At 52.0% G+C, this 18,727-nt stretch overlaps 1 protein-coding gene across 6 annotated transcripts; it reads right to left on the minus strand.

The window, feature by feature from the left end:
* Window positions 1–106: 106 nt before the first annotated feature.
* CEP85 (centrosomal protein 85) lies at window positions 107–15,862 on the minus strand. 6 transcript variants are annotated; one of them, XM_014605649.3, is made up of 14 exons: window positions 15,808–15,862; window positions 14,997–15,069; window positions 13,623–13,775; window positions 9,652–10,385; window positions 8,597–8,730; window positions 7,623–7,740; window positions 7,030–7,215; window positions 5,523–5,675; window positions 5,126–5,280; window positions 4,541–4,661; window positions 4,032–4,082; window positions 3,619–3,726; window positions 2,549–2,774; window positions 107–2,238 (listed from the first exon to the last, which is right to left on the minus strand). In XM_014605649.3, the coding sequence occupies exons 2-14, from the start codon at window positions 15,049–15,051 to the stop codon at window positions 2,075–2,077; spliced, it is 2,358 nt and encodes a 785-aa protein (XP_014461135.1). In that variant the 5' UTR covers window positions 15,052–15,069; window positions 15,808–15,862; the 3' UTR covers window positions 107–2,074. The 6 variants fall into 6 exon arrangements, with proteins under 6 accessions (XP_014461135.1, XP_059585495.1, XP_019350432.1 ...); XM_059729512.1 differs by lacking the exon at window positions 15,808–15,862 and adding an exon at window positions 15,642–15,796; XM_019494887.2 differs by lacking the exon at window positions 15,808–15,862 and adding an exon at window positions 15,464–15,796.
* Between the last annotated feature and the right edge of the window lie 2,865 nt (window positions 15,863–18,727).

An 18,727-nucleotide genomic window follows, 5' to 3' on the forward strand; every position in this document is an offset into this window, starting at 1 on the left:
CCTCCCGCCGGGGCATGCGGCTCGGCTCCCCGCCCGCCCCGCCCCGCCCCGCCCCGCCGGGGCTCCGGCTCCGGCTCCGGGTCGGCGCAAGCAGCGGCACAGCGCGGGGGGAACAAAGCGCCTTTATTGTGTAGGCAAAACCCTCCGTACAAAGTCCCGGGCCCGGGGGCCTCGGCGCGTGCTTTATTTCCAATTCAAATATAAAACGTGGTAAAGGGGCAATAAACCGGACCTTTCTTCCCTGCCAGGCCTGTGCACCAGGAAGGAGCGGGCCGTGCCAGCCGCGGGGGTCTACCCCCGCCTTGGCCCCCACGGGCGAGCGCGAGAGAGGACAAGCTGCTCCGGCCTCGCCCTGCCCGCACCTCCGCTCCCCGCGTGTACCCACCGCAGGGGACAAGAGAACAAGGGAAGGGGGGAGGCTAAGAAAAATCAGGCCTGAAATGCAGGCTACTTGGCTGCCAACTGGCAAGAGGAAGCTGCTGCTTCCTGCCCACCGCCGTTCCTCCCAGAACGGACTTCGAGAAAGACACGCAGCCGGGTCGGCAAGGAACCGGGCTGCAGGCACCGGGGCAAGGGGCTGGAGCTGCCCCCAAAAGCACTTCTGCAGGAACTGCACAAGGAACGGGGCCAGCCTGCGAGACCCGCGAGCGAGCCGCCCACCACACCCCGACACGCTTCCTATGCGCTAGGCACAAATGAGTCAGAGATGACACACAAATGGTGCCGTTTCCACACGCTGGGGGGGAGGGGGTGCCCAGATTTTGAAAAACAGCATTTGGTCTTACTGAAGTTCAACAAGGGGATCAGGAAGAGCGTCTCTGCCAGGGGGGCTCACCCCAGAGAGATGGACGCAAACCTACAGCAACAGCACGCTGCCGAGGGGCACCAGGTTTGTGGGGTTTTTTAAACGAAAAACAAGGAGGTGACATCTCAGCTTTGGATCCAAGAAGAAAGCTAGGCCTCCCCGTGGTGCCTCTCAACTGAAAACACTCCAGCTTCCAAGTTCTCCTTACGAGTCAGGAAGCTGACGAAATGAAAAAGTGGCAAAGAGATTTAAATACAACCCATTTAACAACAGGGAGGGGGGAGATCTCTGACCAGGGGGAAATGTAGGATTGCACAGGTGAGAGAGATCATGGCTTTGGGGGGAAAAAAAAAAAATCTCTGTTCAGATCCTGCACAACTGTACACCGAGGACATCCCCTGGGGCAGCTGTGCAATGAAAATGGCAGCCTGGCTGCGAGCCAGGGCATCTGCCGCCCTGCAACAGTGCTCCTTGCCCAGACGGGCTGTCCTGCCAGACAGGTCCCACGTATCCAGGACTGCTTTATGGCTACAAAAGAGCCAACAGACCAATTCCTCCCCTCACCAGCACGTGCATTAGGCATGAAAAAGCAGGTTGTGGGCAGGAAGTCTCTCTAGAGGACTAAAGGCACTTCAAGCAGTAATCCCCTTCCTCCGCAGTCTGAATGTGCATCTGCATTCAGGATGCTCCCAAAGGGGGATCAGATCCTAAGGCCTCAGAAGGTACAATCAAGCAGAGGAGCATGGTCAGAAACCAGCGTTAGCCTCACAGCGCTTGATCCTGCTGAAAACATCAGCTCCCTAAACCTGAGCAATACAGGCCTCAGTACACAAATGACTACAAGGCCAAAACTGGGTATGCAGGAGTCTCAGATAAGCCTGTAGCACCATGGTACGATGGTGTTACGGGTGTATCGCCCCAGACTCCTGAATACCTGTGCGAGGCTAGTGCTTCCGCCAGGCATTGGCTTGGAGAGTTTATTAGAAAAGGACAGACAGGCCAGGGGCCAGCTTGAAGCCAATGGCAGAAGCAAAAGCTCTGCAAGAATCTAATGAACACAGACCCTGAACAGATCCGGCTGGCCAAACAGCACCCGAATACTCTTGGCAACAGAATCCCTGACTTCTTGTGAGTGACCCCCACAGCTGTACCCAAGCAGGGGGATGCTAAGGTGCCAATACGTTTTTCCACTGCAGGAGTGCTGAAGTCTCCTGGGATTTTCAAGTCATGTCCAGCTGTTCCCGTCTCATGCTGGGGAAAGCTCGTCTCTCACTGTGTGATGCAGTTGTCTCCCATATCCTGAGCGTATCTGTCCGATATCGCTGTCCTTAGGTCCTCAATCTCTCTGTGCAGCTGCTTTACCTCCGTCAGTGTTTTTGTAAGTCCATCTGGGCTCAGCAAGTCTGCCTTCTCCTTGGCCGAGCACTGCACAGCTACAAAGTTAGAAGATTAACACACATCAGACATGCCGCTCCAAGCAGAGGTCACGCACATTAGTGAATAAGCCACTTCACCCCAAATAATACAGCCCTATTTTAGACCCAATTAGATCCAGGAAGCCAAACTCCTTAAAGCAGGTGGCAGAATAGAAAAACCAAATCCAGAGACAGGTTGGCTTCTAAGGCCCTGCAGAGGTCAGAAACCTGGTGAAGAGAAGCTACTCTCTATATGAGCAAACTATTACATGCCAGCCCAGCACAAGCAGTGAAGGCCTCTCTGAGCTTCAGCCCCGTGTGTACTTACTGTGAATGCCCAGGAGCAGGGAAAGGTTGGGATCCTTGCCCTGTGCCCTCTGAGTGACAATGCTGAAGACAGACTGCAAGTCCTGCAGGCAGCTGGTCAGCTCGCTGTGCAACTCGTGGGCGAGATGGGCGGTCTCCCTGGGGAGTGGCTGGCCCAGCTCTGCTTGCCGAAGTCGTTCCTGCAACGTCAGATTCTTTTCGATCAGGTCCTGGTTCTGCACCGAAAGCTGCACAAACGAGCGCACGGTTAGATCAGCTGTAACAACAGCATTTGGTTGCACGCAGATGTCAGGCTCCCTGGTGGCCTCCCACTGCACAGAGCATTCCTCTGCACAGCCCAGCCCAAGAGGGGAAAGTCAAGACTTGTATTTTCAGGTATCATCCAGGTACACAACAGAGTCAGTGTGAGATCTGGCTCTGGGCATTTTACTCTGGGAATGCTTCTAGCCCTGGGAGCAGGGACTTGTGCACTCAGCAGTCATCTTTTTTGCTGATAGCAGTGTTGGAGACCAAATAATATTAGAATCCAGACAAGGGACTTGAGCCATTCAAGTCTGGTTACAGATCGGTACAACTGAGGCTCAAACTGTATCATACTCAGTTTTTAAGACAGAAACTACTCATATAGGATACAGAAAAGGTAACCACAAGTCAGGCACACAGTGCCTCATCCCCCTCACTGCATGGATGACAGAGTGGAGGCTTCCAGAGGATGGAACCCCCACCTGAACTCCATTCTCTCAGGAATCACTGTGCGCCTCTGCATCCCTTAAAGCTGAGATACAACCTTGAATCTTTTCAGCTGGGCCTGTGAAGCTCTAACTGGCAGTAGTGGCAAAAGGCTCCTTTGCTGCACCCTGCTGGCCAAATCAAAGCAACTCTGCAGCCAGATTTACAGGGTTGTGAAAGCGGGGAGACAGGCAGACGTGGGTGAAACCAGGAGGGGAACCCTGCTCAACAGCAGTAACAGGACACTGGCAAGCTGCACTGCAAGTGGAAGTGCCCACCGCTGGTTAAGAGCCTGGCTCTTAGACACTTCATTGTTCATGCCCCCACAGCTCCAATTCTGACCTCCTTCACAGCTGTGCGTAGCTGCTGCAGTGCATTCTCTCGCTGCATCGCTTCCTCTTTCAGAGCTTGGCTGGTTCCTTCTTCCTGGGCCACCTGGTTCTCTAGGCTCTGGAACAAGCCACAAGAGACAAGTTAGTCCAGTGCTGCTCAACCTCTGGCCTATGAAACCATGTCATGTGGCCCATGAGGATCTCCCTTTCTCTGGAAACTGCAGGGAGCCGTGGCAGTTAACACTGTGGCAGCTCCCACAGGGACAGACAACATGGCCCATGCATCTGAACCAGCTGCGCCTAAAGACTGACCCACACCACTCATCTGGCCTGAAGCCCAGAAAAGTTGGGCACCGATTAACTAGTCCAGCAGAGCTGATAGCAGATACTTGCATTTGCAGTCTGTCAGCATGAAATGCTCACCTTGACTTGGGAAGACAACTGCTCCATCTTCTTCTGCTGCTTGTCCATAATCTGCAATCAGAGGCAGAGGCATTAGGGACATTTAAAGAGCAAGTTTGTATGTTCAGCTCATCAATCTCCCTTGGGATTTTTGCTTTGTCTAACAGCTCAATCTTGCTCTTTAACCAAGCTGTACTTCAAGTGCTATTACTCCCGGATGGAAGACACCCTTAGAAGTATCAGTTAGGAACCCAGAGGTTGCATTCTTTTGCTCTTCCCCTCCTCCAGATGCCTCCCCTCCCTGTGATGTTCAGGTGAATGCTGTAGCACTGCATTGTTATCATACCAACGGCAGCTATCAAAACCCTCCCAGCACAGCATGCCAAGAGCTGCTAGATCAGTGCGCTTGGAAGCACATGCTCAGCGTTAAGCAGAAAGAAGCTTAACCACTGATGTGACAATGGAAGGGAGGAGGAATCCGAGTCGACACAGAGCAATGCTGCCACTGTCTTGCTGGCAGGCTGCATTACCTTCCTGAGTCGATCGCATTCTTTCTGCAGAGAATCCGATTCTCCTTGTTGTTTCTCCACCTCCTGAACTGAAGTTCCCCTCTCTGCACTTGTCATGCACTGCTGCACCTTGTCCTGCAAGCTGCCACAAACAGCGCGTTGAGCAGATGGACAGAGAACAAGAGAGTCAACAGGACTTGGGACTGGAACAGAGACAGGAGGGGAAGCAGTGGGCAAAAAGCTTCTCCTTACCCTGTCCTCCTTGGGACTTTTGGGAACCTCCATGTGGGGAGGAAGATAGGTCATCCCCCAAGATACAGCTAATCCACCCCACTCTGTGCCAAAGCTCTCAGTCATTCTGCTGCAGTTTGTGAGATGCAGGCACCTGCTTGGCAGCAGCTGGAACACGTACCTTGGGGCAATCCCAAGCCATGGCAGATTAAGGAGTCACACCAAGGGCAATCTCCAGAGAATCAATAAGTGCCCAGGGCACAGCTCTGCTGCAGTGGGGAGAGGCACCTGACTCACTGCTCCCCGAAAACAGGGGTCTGGCATGACTGGCCCTTGCTGTTAAGCAGGATCCATCTCCCTCACTGGAGGATTTACCTGTGCACAGTGGAAAGCAGCTCCAGCTCCTTGCGCTTCTGGGCCTCGATCTGTGCCTCCTGCTCCCTGCATGTAGCACGGACATCTCCAAGCTCTCTCTCCAACGCTGCCACCGTGTCTTGTAGAGCAGCAATCTTCAGCTCCGACTCCTTTAGCTGCAGCAGAGAGCACCACTCAACAATTCCAGCTATTTTGCTATATACACCATGTCAGGGCTCAGCTAATGACTAGCTGGGATTGTTACTACCCGTTTGCAGCCTAGATCAGGACGCTTTTTCCGAAAGGCCAGTTTGCACTTCTGCTTGGCTAAACACCTGGATGGGGTTTTGCAGCAGTAAACGAGAGCTCACACCTAATTCAGACCGGCACCTTGAGTATCCCAGGCACACTGTCTTACCTGCTGATTCTGCTTCTGATGATCCTCCAAGGTTGGCAGATCAGCCAGATACCGCTCGAGGGTCTCGATCCTCTGTTGCCTCTCCCGGTTTTGCTCAGACTCCTTCTGGCATTTCTTTTTCAGGCCATTAATATGTCTGTCTCTCCCTTTTACCTGCGAGGGGAAAAAATTGAAAGCGTGGCTTGCTTAGGCTATGATTCCCTGTGCATCCACAGCCGCCTCCTCTGTTTGTCCCACTATCATTAAGATACTTGACCGAGAAGAAAAGCTGTTAAGATGGGACACTTGCCCCCCGAAAATGTCTTGTTTCACGTGTCGCCCCGAGGTAGTGAAACACCCTAGGAGTTCAGAAACAATCAAATCTGCTGCTAGAGTAAGGAGCTGCTCTGTGCTCCAATTAGAAACCCCCTATTGTATCTCTTCTAGATTATGAAGTAGCTAAGTGCCATCTTGGCCCTTACAGGGGCTGCGTACAGTTGAAGCTACAATTACAAAGATACAGTTATGCACCACAGGACATAGCCCTCAGACTTCTGGCACACAGTTGGCAAGCCTCTTAGCATTGCAGTGTGGGAGGGCTCTTGCCCCCCATCTTCAACAAGCTCTTTTCAAGTCACCCCAAGAACTTCAGGAAGTGCCACATGTATTGAAGAGACATCTATCAAGGCAGCATAGCAAGCTTTCCCATCCACGGCCAGCCCCGTGGTTTTCTTAAGTCTACTTAGCACAAGCAACAGATTTGCCTACAACTTGCTTCTCCAACTGTAAAAAGACAGGATCATTGCATTCGATAGGAAATGAGAGAGAGAAGCCCCTTCAACTGCTGCGAGGAGAAAAGAGGAAAAGCCTGTTCTATTCTGTGGGTGCAATTAAATCAACATTAACTACGTTGAAACTGTTTGCTCAGTGGGGAGTGAAGTTCCAGGAGTATAAGCCATCGATCAGACTTTACCTTGAGCAGAGGAAGAGATTTTGTGCCCAGGGAGGGCATCCAAACTATTTGTTGTACAAACCCTTGAACACTCCATGGTGAAGCCTTAGTCATATGGATTTATGAGCAAAACCGAGTAACTAGCAATAGCTCTAGAGAAGTCTTTCAGCCTTTGCCTCAGTTCTGCCTCCCAACAGACAGGAAGTGCCCATGGGTACATCGATTGATCAGTCACCCTCTACTTGAGACACGGCAGATTGGAAGGCTCTACAGAGTCAGGTTGGTGAAGTGCTCTGAGATGCTAGGAGAGGGCTCAGAAGTGCCAAGAGCTCTACGCTGCAAGCAAGCAGGAACAGGCAAAGCTACAGCAACTGGATGTTACAGAGAACAACCGGGTTGGAGGTTTTACTTTGCACCTTTTCCAAAAAGAAGCCAATGCAACTGACAGTCTGCAGGTTCCCTTTGGTTGGGGCCACAAAGTGTCCAAAGAGCAAAGGAGGCCACAAATACCACCCTGATAACAAAGAGCTCTCATCAGCCCAACCACTGCACCAGCATTTCCAGTGGGATTCATACCCGCTCTTCCTGCTTCTTTACTTCCTCTGCATGCTTCTGTACCGTCTCCTTCATCGTCTCCCGAATACGCCTTGTATCCAACTCGGAAGCAGCCAGCTTTCTCTCCAGTTCGATCTTTTCTTTATTAAGGGAATCCATCTTCTCAGTGAACTGTGCCCGCAGGAAAGTGTTTTCCCGCTGCAGCTCCTGGAAACAGAAGACAACCTGTCACTGATGTCAAGGCTCCTTGCTGCAAGCCAGACCCACCTGTTACACAAGATGGCCATTCCCAGAGCAGCCGTTCCAGCTCTCCAAGAGATTCATCAGCTCTTCATCATTTTATACACCTGCCCTATCACCAGGCACACTGCAGGCTGATGGCGTTATGCTACTAATGCAGGCAGCTACCACTTAAATTTTTTTCTGTGGTTCCAGAAGTCCGGAGTCCCTTACCACCTTCTGAATAAACAGGAGATGAACGAAGACAGACAGACCCCAAAGGAGGGACTTTCCTGCAAGCCCCTCTGGCTTAGGAAGGCCTTACTGAATCAGAACTGAAGCCAGTGAATTCAGAGCATGCTGTTTTCAGCTCTTCCCTCGCTGTTCCCACCTACCTGCAGCCTCAATAAGCAAATGTCTCCGTAGGGGGTAGAACAGCCAAGCAGAGCACTGTGAACCTGCAGCTCGCTCTCTCGAACCTTCTGCTCCAGCTGGGAGATGTGTTGCCTCTGCCTAGCAAAATAAAAATCAGATCTGATGAACGACCCCTTCGCCAAACTACCCCTTACTGGTAACAGAGGGAATAATGCATGTCGGCTGCCGTGAATGATTTGCCATCAAAACACAGTGCCGATTACTGCCTTTGTTGTCAGTGGGTAGAGAACACCATTTGGGATTGTGCCTGGTTTTGCCTCTTGGATGGTAAAAACCCCCCACACACAAATATTCTCGTGAGAAAAGTCTGATCCTTGCTGATTTCACACTAAAATTCAAGTCTCCCCTGCCTGGAGGACTCTATTGACTGGAGAAGTAACTGATGAAAAGGACCAAGACTCAAGCTGACTAAGTGAGCAGGGAAGGGATTTTCAGTCCAAATGCTTAAGCTCTGGTTTCACTAGTGCCTATTCCAGCATTAACAGCCAAAATTTGGGAAGAGCAGACCTATGGTCAAGCCTCCCCAGAGCCACATCATGTAAAGTGAGACTAAAATGAACATCCCTTATACACCTGAGAGTCCTCCAGCTGAGCTGAGAAGAGTACCCTTGATATTCAGAATATTCTGAATGCAAATGGGCAGGTTAAAGGCTAAAAATCTTCTACCTTTTTGACCACCACCAAGTAGGGAAAAGGCTTACAAACACAGATCATCTTTAACTTGACAAATAGATTCAGCTTGAGAGGATCTTCAGAAAAAACCTGCAGTCTCTACTTCAGTAACCACCTGTTCTTGGCTTGTAAAACATTATCTTCCATGCAATAATTCCAAAACCTCAAGGGAGGGAAATAGATTTCTTCAGTTTGTTCCTAGCAAACCTCAGGAACGTTTCTCTACTTTTCTTTTTTCACTCCCTCCTGCAACTTGTCCTACCTGTCAATGAGGAGCTCTTTCTCCTTGAGTAGATTGTCATTGGCACTCAGGATACTGACCCACTGGGCTGGATCGACCGAATGCAGCGGCGTGGGATACATTGAGGAATGGTTGCAAGCAACTCCATTTTGTAACTGAAAGGGGACACAAATGAAGAGGGAAAGGCTTAGGTTTCAGTGAGGTAATTGCAACACCGCTCAGACCGTGTACACCGTGTGCTTGTCTGCATGCCAGTACACAACTATTTCAGGCTGCGTCCAAGCTCTGGGAACAAATAAAACTCTGGGTGGGTTTGGGCAGAGTTTATTGAACCGTTTTAGATCACTGTATGTTATTGGTCAAAGCCAATGGTTTGTCATTCCATCCCCTACAGCTGCGCAATAAACAGATGGCTCCCCACAGCCATGGGATGGGGAGCGGGGGTGAGAATTAAAAAAAAAAAAAAAAAAAAAAAAATCAATCAATAATTGTAATAAGGCTATGGACAAATGTATCGGTTAGCCACTTTAAAAGGCATCAGCTCTTACATGTACCCACCCCATCTGCACAGGCTGCAGCCATGCAAGTGAGACAAACAGCTATAACCAACTCCGTTTCATTCAGGGTTTAAATTGCAACAGATTTACTGTGCTTTTATGGCTGCAGAAGCAGGGAAGCAGTAGTTGCATCATAACAGCTTGTGTCAGTATCTTTTGATATCAATCATGTGTTATGTCTGTCTACATCTTAGCTTTAGATATTGGGCGAGACTCTTGTCAGCTGGCATACCGACTACCACCACTTTCTGCCCACGTACGCTCTTTGGCAAAGGAGGATCACTGCCTTATTCGAGCCTGCGGAGCGCTGCAGACAAACAGAGCAGCTACATAATGTTGAAGCAGTGTGAAAACTTACGCTGACACATTCAGCGTACACCGGTAACTGAAGGGATGTGTTAGTATAGAGAGGAGATAGAGGCATGAGATGTCTCCCCTTGACCCCAGCAGCCAGAAACTGTGGTCACTTCACACATTCTTGTAAGAAAGACGGAGGGATTTATACACACATCTCCCTACCTGCATCTGTTCTACGCGCACTCTGATGTTGTCCAGCTGATGCTTCCAAGTGCCAAGGTCACAAACCCTCTCATGCGGATGCCACGTGCAAGGTTCTTGCCTCCACGCTTGTGCCTGAGGAGCGCCTGGCTTTGAAAAGATGTTACTGGGCTGAAGTCCTACTGGCGTGGCTCTGCTCCCACGAGGCCATGTCCCGTTGCGGGGCTCACAGACTCCACTAGCCCCAGGTGCAGTTTGCGTCTCTGGTAGCACTTTATAAGGCTCCTTTGCTGCATCGGCGGCAGCGGTGCTTGGATTGCATTTCTGGAACTTGCGGTGAGGATCAGAGCACAGATTATCCATCCAAAGAGACCGGTTAAGGGTGAACTCAAGGGCAGGCATGTCAAATTTCCGATTATCTTCTGCTCTCATGTGCTCAGCATGGGGAAGCCAGGACTGCTCAAAACTGTTTTCCCCGGAAGTCCCATAGAGCTGCAGGAGCTCCCTGGGTGGCCCTTGAGACAATTTTACAGCATGAGGGTCTCCGTTTCTTGTCAGCCCTGCATTTTCAGTGGAGGATGCTGACAGAGCTGGTTTCGATGATAACGGCACCTTCTGCAAAGAGTTTGGCTCTCCTGCGGAGCAGAACTTGGAAGGCGACATGCCCAATGTGGAAGGCATGACATGGGCTGTGGGGATGGTCACTTGGGTTTTAATGGGCTGGAATGAGGTGCTGCCACTGGAAGTGCAGAAGTCTAGGGGGGGAAAAAAGAATAACCTGATAGTTGTAACAAACATCACAAAAAGAAGCAGCCACCATTGCTAGTGGTTCCACAGTTATTTCAACCCATCCAGGAGCAGGAGCTCACACCCAGGGCACATCTGCCTCTCTCAGCATTACAGATTTCAGGAGCCTGCTATTTTCCTGTTACAATGCCTCACAAAGGGCCAATCCGAACTAGCAGTTATCCAATATCATTGCTCCTTTATTGCAGAATCCTACGAATGAATTCCTCCGTCTGCTCATTTACACACCAGTCCCCAAGAGGTAAAAAAAAGGCTGAAACTTACTGGCAAATTGAGCACGGAGACCTTGATTACACTGTGCTCACCCCACAGCACAGCACAGCAGTTCTCAAAAGCAACCAAAAGCAAACAGGAGCCTTCGCTAAGCCTGCAATAAGCTTAAGGTTCAAGTGCCGCCGAACACTACAGCACCAAGCACCTGACCTTAAGAACTCTCCTGGGACATGGCAGCAGAACTAGCCTTTCCCCGGGGGTGCAGTGTCACGGCCCTGCCCCTCCAGCTGTACGAAATGAAAGCGAGCAGAGAACACCAAGGGTGCAAATCTGTCCTGTCACACAGCCACCAAACCTGCCTACATGGAAAGGAAAAGTTATTCTTAGAAAGTATCAGGTTTCAATAGAGCAGAGCAGGGGCTCAGGCAGGCAAACGCTAAAACAACTTGTTTTACCCTGTTGATCTTTCCCTGGTCCTCTGGGATTTGGACACCACAGTACCAAGGTCAGGCTTTCCCCAGAGGGACCTGTTTGTTTTCTCCATGGCTTTTGCTCCGGGTTAATCCCCATGTGATATTTCTCCCACCCAGCTTGAGGGCAATTAGCTCATTCTCACATGCTCATATCAAGAAAACACTACTACGAGAAGGAATAAAAAAGGCACAGTTTTAGTACCACTAGAATGAGGATCTATGCAAGACAACATTGAAAGTCTCAAGCTGCATAAAACCTGTTGCTAGGAAGGAACACCAACACATGGGCAGAGGGGGGGGAAATCTCTGCACACAAAAGGCTTGGCCTAAAGTTTCCTCAAGAGAGGAAATCTCCATCCAGACAGACGAGAAAACATTTACTTTCAGATAAACAGACAGAGTCGGGGCCAGTTTCTTCTCTCAAATCCCCTAGCTTACTTGCAACATCCTCACCTAGAACTACTGCAGTTCCACCCACTAGCCCGAGGAATATGCAAAGCATAAGGCTCTGACAGCCTTGTTCGGGTCATCACAGTGGCATTTCTAACACGTGTACCGACTTGTGAAAGTCAGTTTGGTCTAGCCAACTAGCAGCATGACCAGCTCAAGCAGGGCTTATAGAAGCAGGGATGCAGCATAATAAACATACAAGAAAGCAGTCTACCAAGTACAATTGCCACTCCAGTCCGCTCGGAGCACAGCTGGGAGTGTCACTGCTCTGAGAAATGCTAGCAGGTGAACTTCAAGGTGCCATTTAATAACACTAACTCAAAACACATGTTTAAGAAACCTTTTGCTTGGTCTCTGACATTGTTGAGAAGCCCAGAAAGTTTCCAGTAGTACAAGACATCTCAAGAAGGGGGGGGAAAAAAAAGGGTAAGGAGTATAGTACAGTAAACGCCCCTCTTCTGCACCTGGAAGGAGCTGCTAGTTCATCGGTAGTGTCTTAGGTTAACCTTGCTACAGAGAACCTCAAGGTCTTATTTTTACACTGTCAAATTGCCAAAGCCTAAGTGCCTTACTCCCAATAACACCAGCCTGCTGGCTCATGTTGGCTGACCCAGAGTCAGTCCTTAGGGTTCCTGAAACAAAGGCTGGCTTGATGGCCAGCCCCACCCTGGAATGCAATAAGAACTAGTGAACAACCTAGGATGAACGTGCCAAGTCTTAAGGAGTTAGGAATAGATTGTAAACACCCTCGATTTTCAGTATCTCCTCCACTAGGAAGTTGACAAAACAGTCAAGGAAGGTAGAGGACAGATTAAAATAGGAATGCATCAACGTGCAAGATTTGATATCTTCCACGTTACAGGGGTGTTGTGAGAAATGTGTCCCCACGAGTAATAGGGTATTTTTCTCCTTAACAGATTTTCCAGTCTCACCCCTTTACCATGCAAGAGAAAGGAATGACATTTAGTGATGAGTTAGTTTGTGACTGCATGCATTATTCCTTGATCCATCCAGAAAGGCGCATGTTTTTCAGGAGGGTTTTGGAATCGTGCGCCCTACCTGCCATCCCTTCTTCAGCTGGTCTGACCAGGCAATCGAAAGCGTATAAAAGCTATTTAGTTTCTACTCACTAGCAAACCTGCAGCAGTGGGACAAAGAGAAGTGCCCCTAGGATCAGTGGCAGACAAGGTTCCTTGGGTGAATTTGATATCTTTTATTAGACCAACCCAAATAGTTGGAGAATAGTTATTAAGCAGGCTTTCGGGTTCAAAAACCCTTCGGCAGGCTGAGGAGGTTTCAGCAGTTGGTGTGTGCTCTTCCTGGATCAGTAACACTTCATACCTCCCCTACAAGGCAGGGAGCCTCATCAAGCAACATGGTGCAGTGAAAACCGAGTCACACAAGGAGGGGACTAAAAACAGATTCCCTCATAGCTGTAAGGCAGGAACAGTTGTTCTTTTCTGCTGAAAGCGCAACACTTTTACGTTGTTCTTGGCCTGGAAGAAAAGCCGACGATCAGACTAGACGCTGTATGAAAAGGGACACTGTGGAAACGCATCCCATGACACAGTTCTGAAGCGTCAAGTCCAAGGATCACTGGGGATGGTTCCACCAGTGCTTCCTTGTTCTGTTGATATAGCACAAGTCTGCCTCCAAATGCACACAATAGAACTGTTGTAAAAAAAGCGCTCACAAGTTAATAACTTTCGTGCTGGACTCTATTTTTATTTTGGGCAGCTAAACTCGTTTTCATTGCCAAGCTCAGTATTATAGCTGGAAATAAAAGAATTTTGGCTAAGCACATATGAAGCTTTAGGTAACAAGCTTCTTTATATGATCTCACATCTTTTCGGTGATAAAATGAATGGCTTAATATAAGAACATAAAACACACCAGCATTATTCCTGCAGTGTTTGGTTTGTCCCTCTGTTTCACACTCCAGGGTTTGGGTGCAACATGGAAGTTCTTGGTATTTACTTTGTAAGGAGAAAAAAAGACCCCAAAAGACATCCTGCAATTTTATTGCAAGGACCCAATATTCACACTCACCCTCTGTGCTGTCTGAACAGGAGGTTCCGATTGCCGTGTCCCCACTGTCAGCCGTGCTTGAACAGCGCCCAAAGTGACTCTGGAACTTTGCAGACAGAGTTGGGGTTTTCCAGTCAGTCTCCAGGGAACAACTCTTCTGACCTGTGCTGGAGTCTGCAGAGAGGGACCATGAGTATCGCTGCTCTTCAGAGAGCTACCTATTGCTATTGCCCAAGGAGAGCCATCTGCTGTCTCTACTGCTTGCTAGTCTCCCCCAAAGAGTAATCCTCAACCTGTTTCACCTGCTCGGTTACTTGCCAGAGAAGAGACAAAGCCTGAAAGAAGGATGGCTTGGCGACTGATTTCAGAAGCGAGATCTATGTTTGCTTAACAAGATAGGAGACAGGGAATGATAGACACTTATTAGACCAAAATGCTTATCTATCCCTGCCAGGATAGGGCAAGGAATTATTCAATTTCAAAAGTAGCATTACAATTTATTAAAAAGAAGCTGAATTTGTTATAAAATCATTTTCTCAATCAGAGCCAAAAACATCTTGCCAGGACTCTGCCCAGGACCGCTCACAAGTCCTCTCAGAGTACAGCATAAACCAGGGCGTCCCAACCCCCAGGCCACGGCCCGGTCCCAGGCTGCGAAGGGTCGGCTGCTGGACCAGAAGCCCGGAAGCGACCGGCACATTGTGGACCGGCAGCCAATTGTTTTTTATACTGAGTATAAAAAAGGGTTGGCTGCCCGGCATGCCGGTCCGCAGCCACTTCTGGTCTATGGTCCGCTGGTCCGCAGCATAACAAGGTTGGGAACCCCTGACATAAACTACTTCCGCCCACCTCCTTGCTGGCTAGAGTGGAATCGTTACCCGTTTGACTCATCTGAGCAATTGCCGCTCGTGAAAACTTTCCAGGTAGAAAAGAACCTAGCAGCAGCCACCAAGGAACTAGATCGAGCCACTTAGCGGCGGAAGATAAGGACGCAACGCACAGCTCTCAAATCGCACCGGTCAGCTTGTTGGTGCAACTCCAAGCTTGCTCTGGTGCTTTAGCAACAGCGCAGCGCGCCGAGCGACAGCAGCTGCACACAGAAGCAGAGACGACACGGGTGACGGCGTAAAGCAGCACTGCTACGAACGCTTCCTGCTCCCCGCCGTCTGCTTCCAGAGACGTTTCCACGTGCCCAAGCGACGGCCCGTCCCTGGACACTCGTACAACCGTCTGGTTTTGCAGACGCAGGACACGACCAGCTCCAGAAGCTTTTTAAGACCTGATTTTTCATAAAAAGCTTTTGCTAACTCAGGTCTCTTTGGGGATTCCCATCCCCTCGGGAAGAGCCTACCGACGAGACGCGGAGTGCCGGGTTTTAAGGGCCGCGGGGCGTACCTGGCGGGCTGGCTCGCTGGAACCTCCGGTCCGGGCGTTTCTCAAGAGCGGCCATCGCAGCGACCCTGGTTCGCTGCAGGAGGAACAAGCAAAGAGAACCAGGTTTAAATTAGATTTCCCTCCGGCTAGCAGAGCATAAATACGACGGCTGGATTTCCCTGGGAGAAAGTTACGGGCGTTTTATCAGCATCCTTTCTCCAGGGCAGAGCGGCTGACGGGCTCGTCCAGCCGGCCCCGAGCTCCCCGCGCTACATCTATTACGCAATTAGCCGGCCAACGGCGTGCTAAATCAAGACACGCGCAAAGTGATTATCACATGATCAACCAGTTAATCGTGCAACACGTGTAGACAGGCCGCACGTGCCAAGCAATCCCCACGCCATCGACACGGCTACCCGTGAACGACGACACGGTGGTTATCCAGCTACAAAAGGAGCCGAGCGAGCACCGGAGAAACAACTCCATGCCTGGTTTCCGTCCCGGTGCGACCCGGACACGCGGCAGGGCCCCCAGACGACACGTTACACGTCGTGTCACGCCAGCGGTTGTCACCCTGCGGTCCGGGGGGCGCGCACACGCCTCACGGGTCCGCGAACGATGGCAAGGAAAACGAAGGGCTCGCTCGCGGGGTACGTTTCCACCCACAATAACGACGGCTGTAAGAAGGGCTGCCCCCCAACCGGTAACGCGCTGCCGCTGCGCTCGAGGGCGGGGCGCTGAAATCGGAGCGCTTCCCGCAGAGCCGCGCCACGTGTGCACGCCCCGCACGGTTAAACCGCGAGCCGGACACCTCGGGCCTCCCCGCGCTCACCCCCGCCTGGCGTCTCGCGCCGCGACCGTTACAGGCGCCAGGGGGAGGGGCGCGCCGCGCTCGCGGGCCCCGCCCCCGCGCCGCGCTCAGCCTATCCGGAGCGCCGGACCCGCCCCCGCTCCCTCCCCATTGGTCCGCAGGAAGGAGTCACGGCCCAAGCCCCGCCCAAGAGCCCCGTCCCTCCCGGGCGCGTGGGAAGGACGGGAACTGTCTCTTCTCGCGATCCGTAGGGAGGACTTGGGGGGGTCCAGTTCATGGCCCCGCCCACCCAGGGGAGGCCACGCCCTCTCCACCTCGTCCTCGCCCTGCAGCCCCGCGGGGGGACGTGGAGCGTAACCCTTTGGGTGCCGGAGGGGAGCCGTGTGTGCGTGTGACGTCATCCGTGGGCGTGACACGTGTCCATGGGCGTGATACATCTGAGACATGGGTGTGATAGGTGTGTGTCACGTGTGGTCCATGGGTGCGATGCATGATACAGATGTGCGCGATGTCCATGCGACGTGATCACTCCTCTGTCACACAGCATCGTGCACACCCAGGTGGCACGCGTCACAGATATCACACACGTACCATAGGTATCACGCCTGTGGATCACACGCGTAGCACGTGGGTGTGATACCTGTGTGTTGGGTGATCCCTGGGCGTGATACGTGTGATCCATGCAGTGCGATGCGTGATACACGGGCGTGATATGTGCGTGGCGTGACACACGGGGGTGCACAATGCTGTTTGATAGGTGTGTGATGGCATCGCGTGTACATTGCGCACATCTGTGTCACATCACCCATATATGTATATGCTACAGATCACGCGCACATACATCCCATCGGGGTGTGATAGGTGTCCGTGATGTGATCCATGTGTGTGCAATGCACATGTGATATCATGAATTTCGTGAGTGGAGGTATACTTCAGGCTCGTTGCCCGTCTACACCTTAACGAGAGAGAAGCCGGCCCAGGGCCGCCGACTGCTCCCACAGGCCCTGGAGCTGGTGCCGGTGCTGTAACCAGCTGCTTGAAACAACTCCGAGAAAGCTACCAGGTTCCCTGATTAAAAACCATTTCCACCGGTCTGTGGAGGGTTTAATTAATGCTTAATTAACGCTTACATTGCTCTTTGCTGAATAGCTTCAACCTCACCATTAGCCCCGCGCCGAGATGAACGGGCTCGTCGACACCAACAGACCTGGCCCCGGCACAGAGAAGCCGATTCAACCCTGGAGTCGGCGGGCGCGGAGCCACCTACGGCTCGGGGAAGTTCTCCGCTGGGGATCCGACGGAGGCAACAGCAGCAGCATCTCCCCGCCGAGGTGGATAAAGCCGCAGGACAGGAGCTTCCTGTGTCCAGACTGTCATTTCTGGGCTGCCAAAGGAAGGAGACTTTATTTTCCCCCTGAAAGCCACGGAGGCAGGAGGACTCTGCTGACGATTTCCTTGTGATCAGACGGATGAATCCCATCCGCTCCGCGGTGCCTGAAAATAGCCGGCGGTGCTGCCCAGACGGGCGGTGACATGATCTCTGCTCTGAGCGGAGAATTTGAGGTGGGCAAAAAAACCCCCAAGCACCTGAACTGTCTGGTGCCAAAGCCCAGCCCCAGTGGGGCACCGGCTGTTTCTCTAAGTGCCCGGCCGAGCGTCGTGTTGCACAGCGACGCGCTGGGCAGAACCTGCCAGTCGTCGGTGCCCCGCACGCCGGAGGGTCCCAGCCCCGTGCCTTCACGTCTGGCCGAGCCGAGACCTCTGCTTCTGCGCGGGCAGCGAACCGGGGGGTTCAAATGGGAGTCAGTCCTTTGGTCAGTCCTGCAGAGCCCACACAGCCATGGCAGAGCAACCTAGATGGTGCCATCCTGCGAGCAGCTGGCTTGGCTTGGCTTGGCTAGCAGTGGTGGACTGAGCATAACAGGCTGCCTTCATCCTCCTGCCAGGGCACTACAGTCTGCCTCAATACAGCACCTAGCCCGGTGCCTGCTGGACAAGGCCTAGAGTGCCCAGCCCTGCCGAGCCCTCCCCGCCCTTCCTACAGCCAGCTGAAGAGTTTTTTTTAATAAAAATATATATCTTATACATATATATGTGTGTCACACACACACCTTCTAGTTACTGTTCGTTACCTCCTTAACCCACCCAAAGAAAACCCATGCACCCATTGCAATACATGCACCTGTGCACCTGTCTGCAAGGCATTGCTTCCCTTCGTACAGCCAGCTGAAGTTTGGCTACTAGCTCCATGAGGAGAGAGACACGGGGGTTCGAGCCATGGGAGGGGACAAGGGGAAAGGGTGGAAACCAGAGGTCTTGCACTGCTCTGGGCAGGGGTGATGGATGCAGCATAGACCTCGTTGCTCCCCACCTCCCTGTGGGTCAGCCTAGGCCTGCCCGTGGGGCTGGGGAGGGGAGAGAGAGTCTTATCCGAACCTTAGTAATTAGAGCCTTTCGTTATGTCTGGCCACGCACCGGGCCCAGAATAGACCACGGGTCGGCATTAAAGGGTAACCAGGCCAGCTGGGGGAGGTCACTTTGTCCAGGATGTTTAACGGGGTAGGTGCTAAATGCAAGGCAGGACACGCACCGCCAGCTGTTCGTGGCCCAGGGAGGGGAACGGCGAGGTGAAGTTGTAACTAGCAGAGCTCCCTGCCCCAGAGCCAGAGCTCCTGGAGAGGTCTCATAGCTCGCCCAACTTCATCCACCACGGAGCACCTCTGCTGTCCCTTTCCCAGGCTGGGCCATGCTCTACGGAAGAGCTGCAGGGTGGAGGATGGTGACCACCTCCATGGTGCTGGGGCTGGCGGTGGCTCCCATGGGCTGGGTCATGACGCTGGCCGCCACAGTGACCCCTCGGTGGAGGGAGTTCTCAGCAAGACCCGGCTTCCCCCGGGACGTGTCCTTCAGTGACGGGCTCTTGGAGAGCCGTTTGGAGGTG

This window comes from Alligator mississippiensis, chromosome 6 (assembly GCF_030867095.1).
Source record: "Alligator mississippiensis isolate rAllMis1 chromosome 6, rAllMis1, whole genome shotgun sequence".
In the NCBI taxonomy this organism is placed as follows: Eukaryota; Metazoa; Chordata; order Crocodylia; family Alligatoridae; genus Alligator; species Alligator mississippiensis.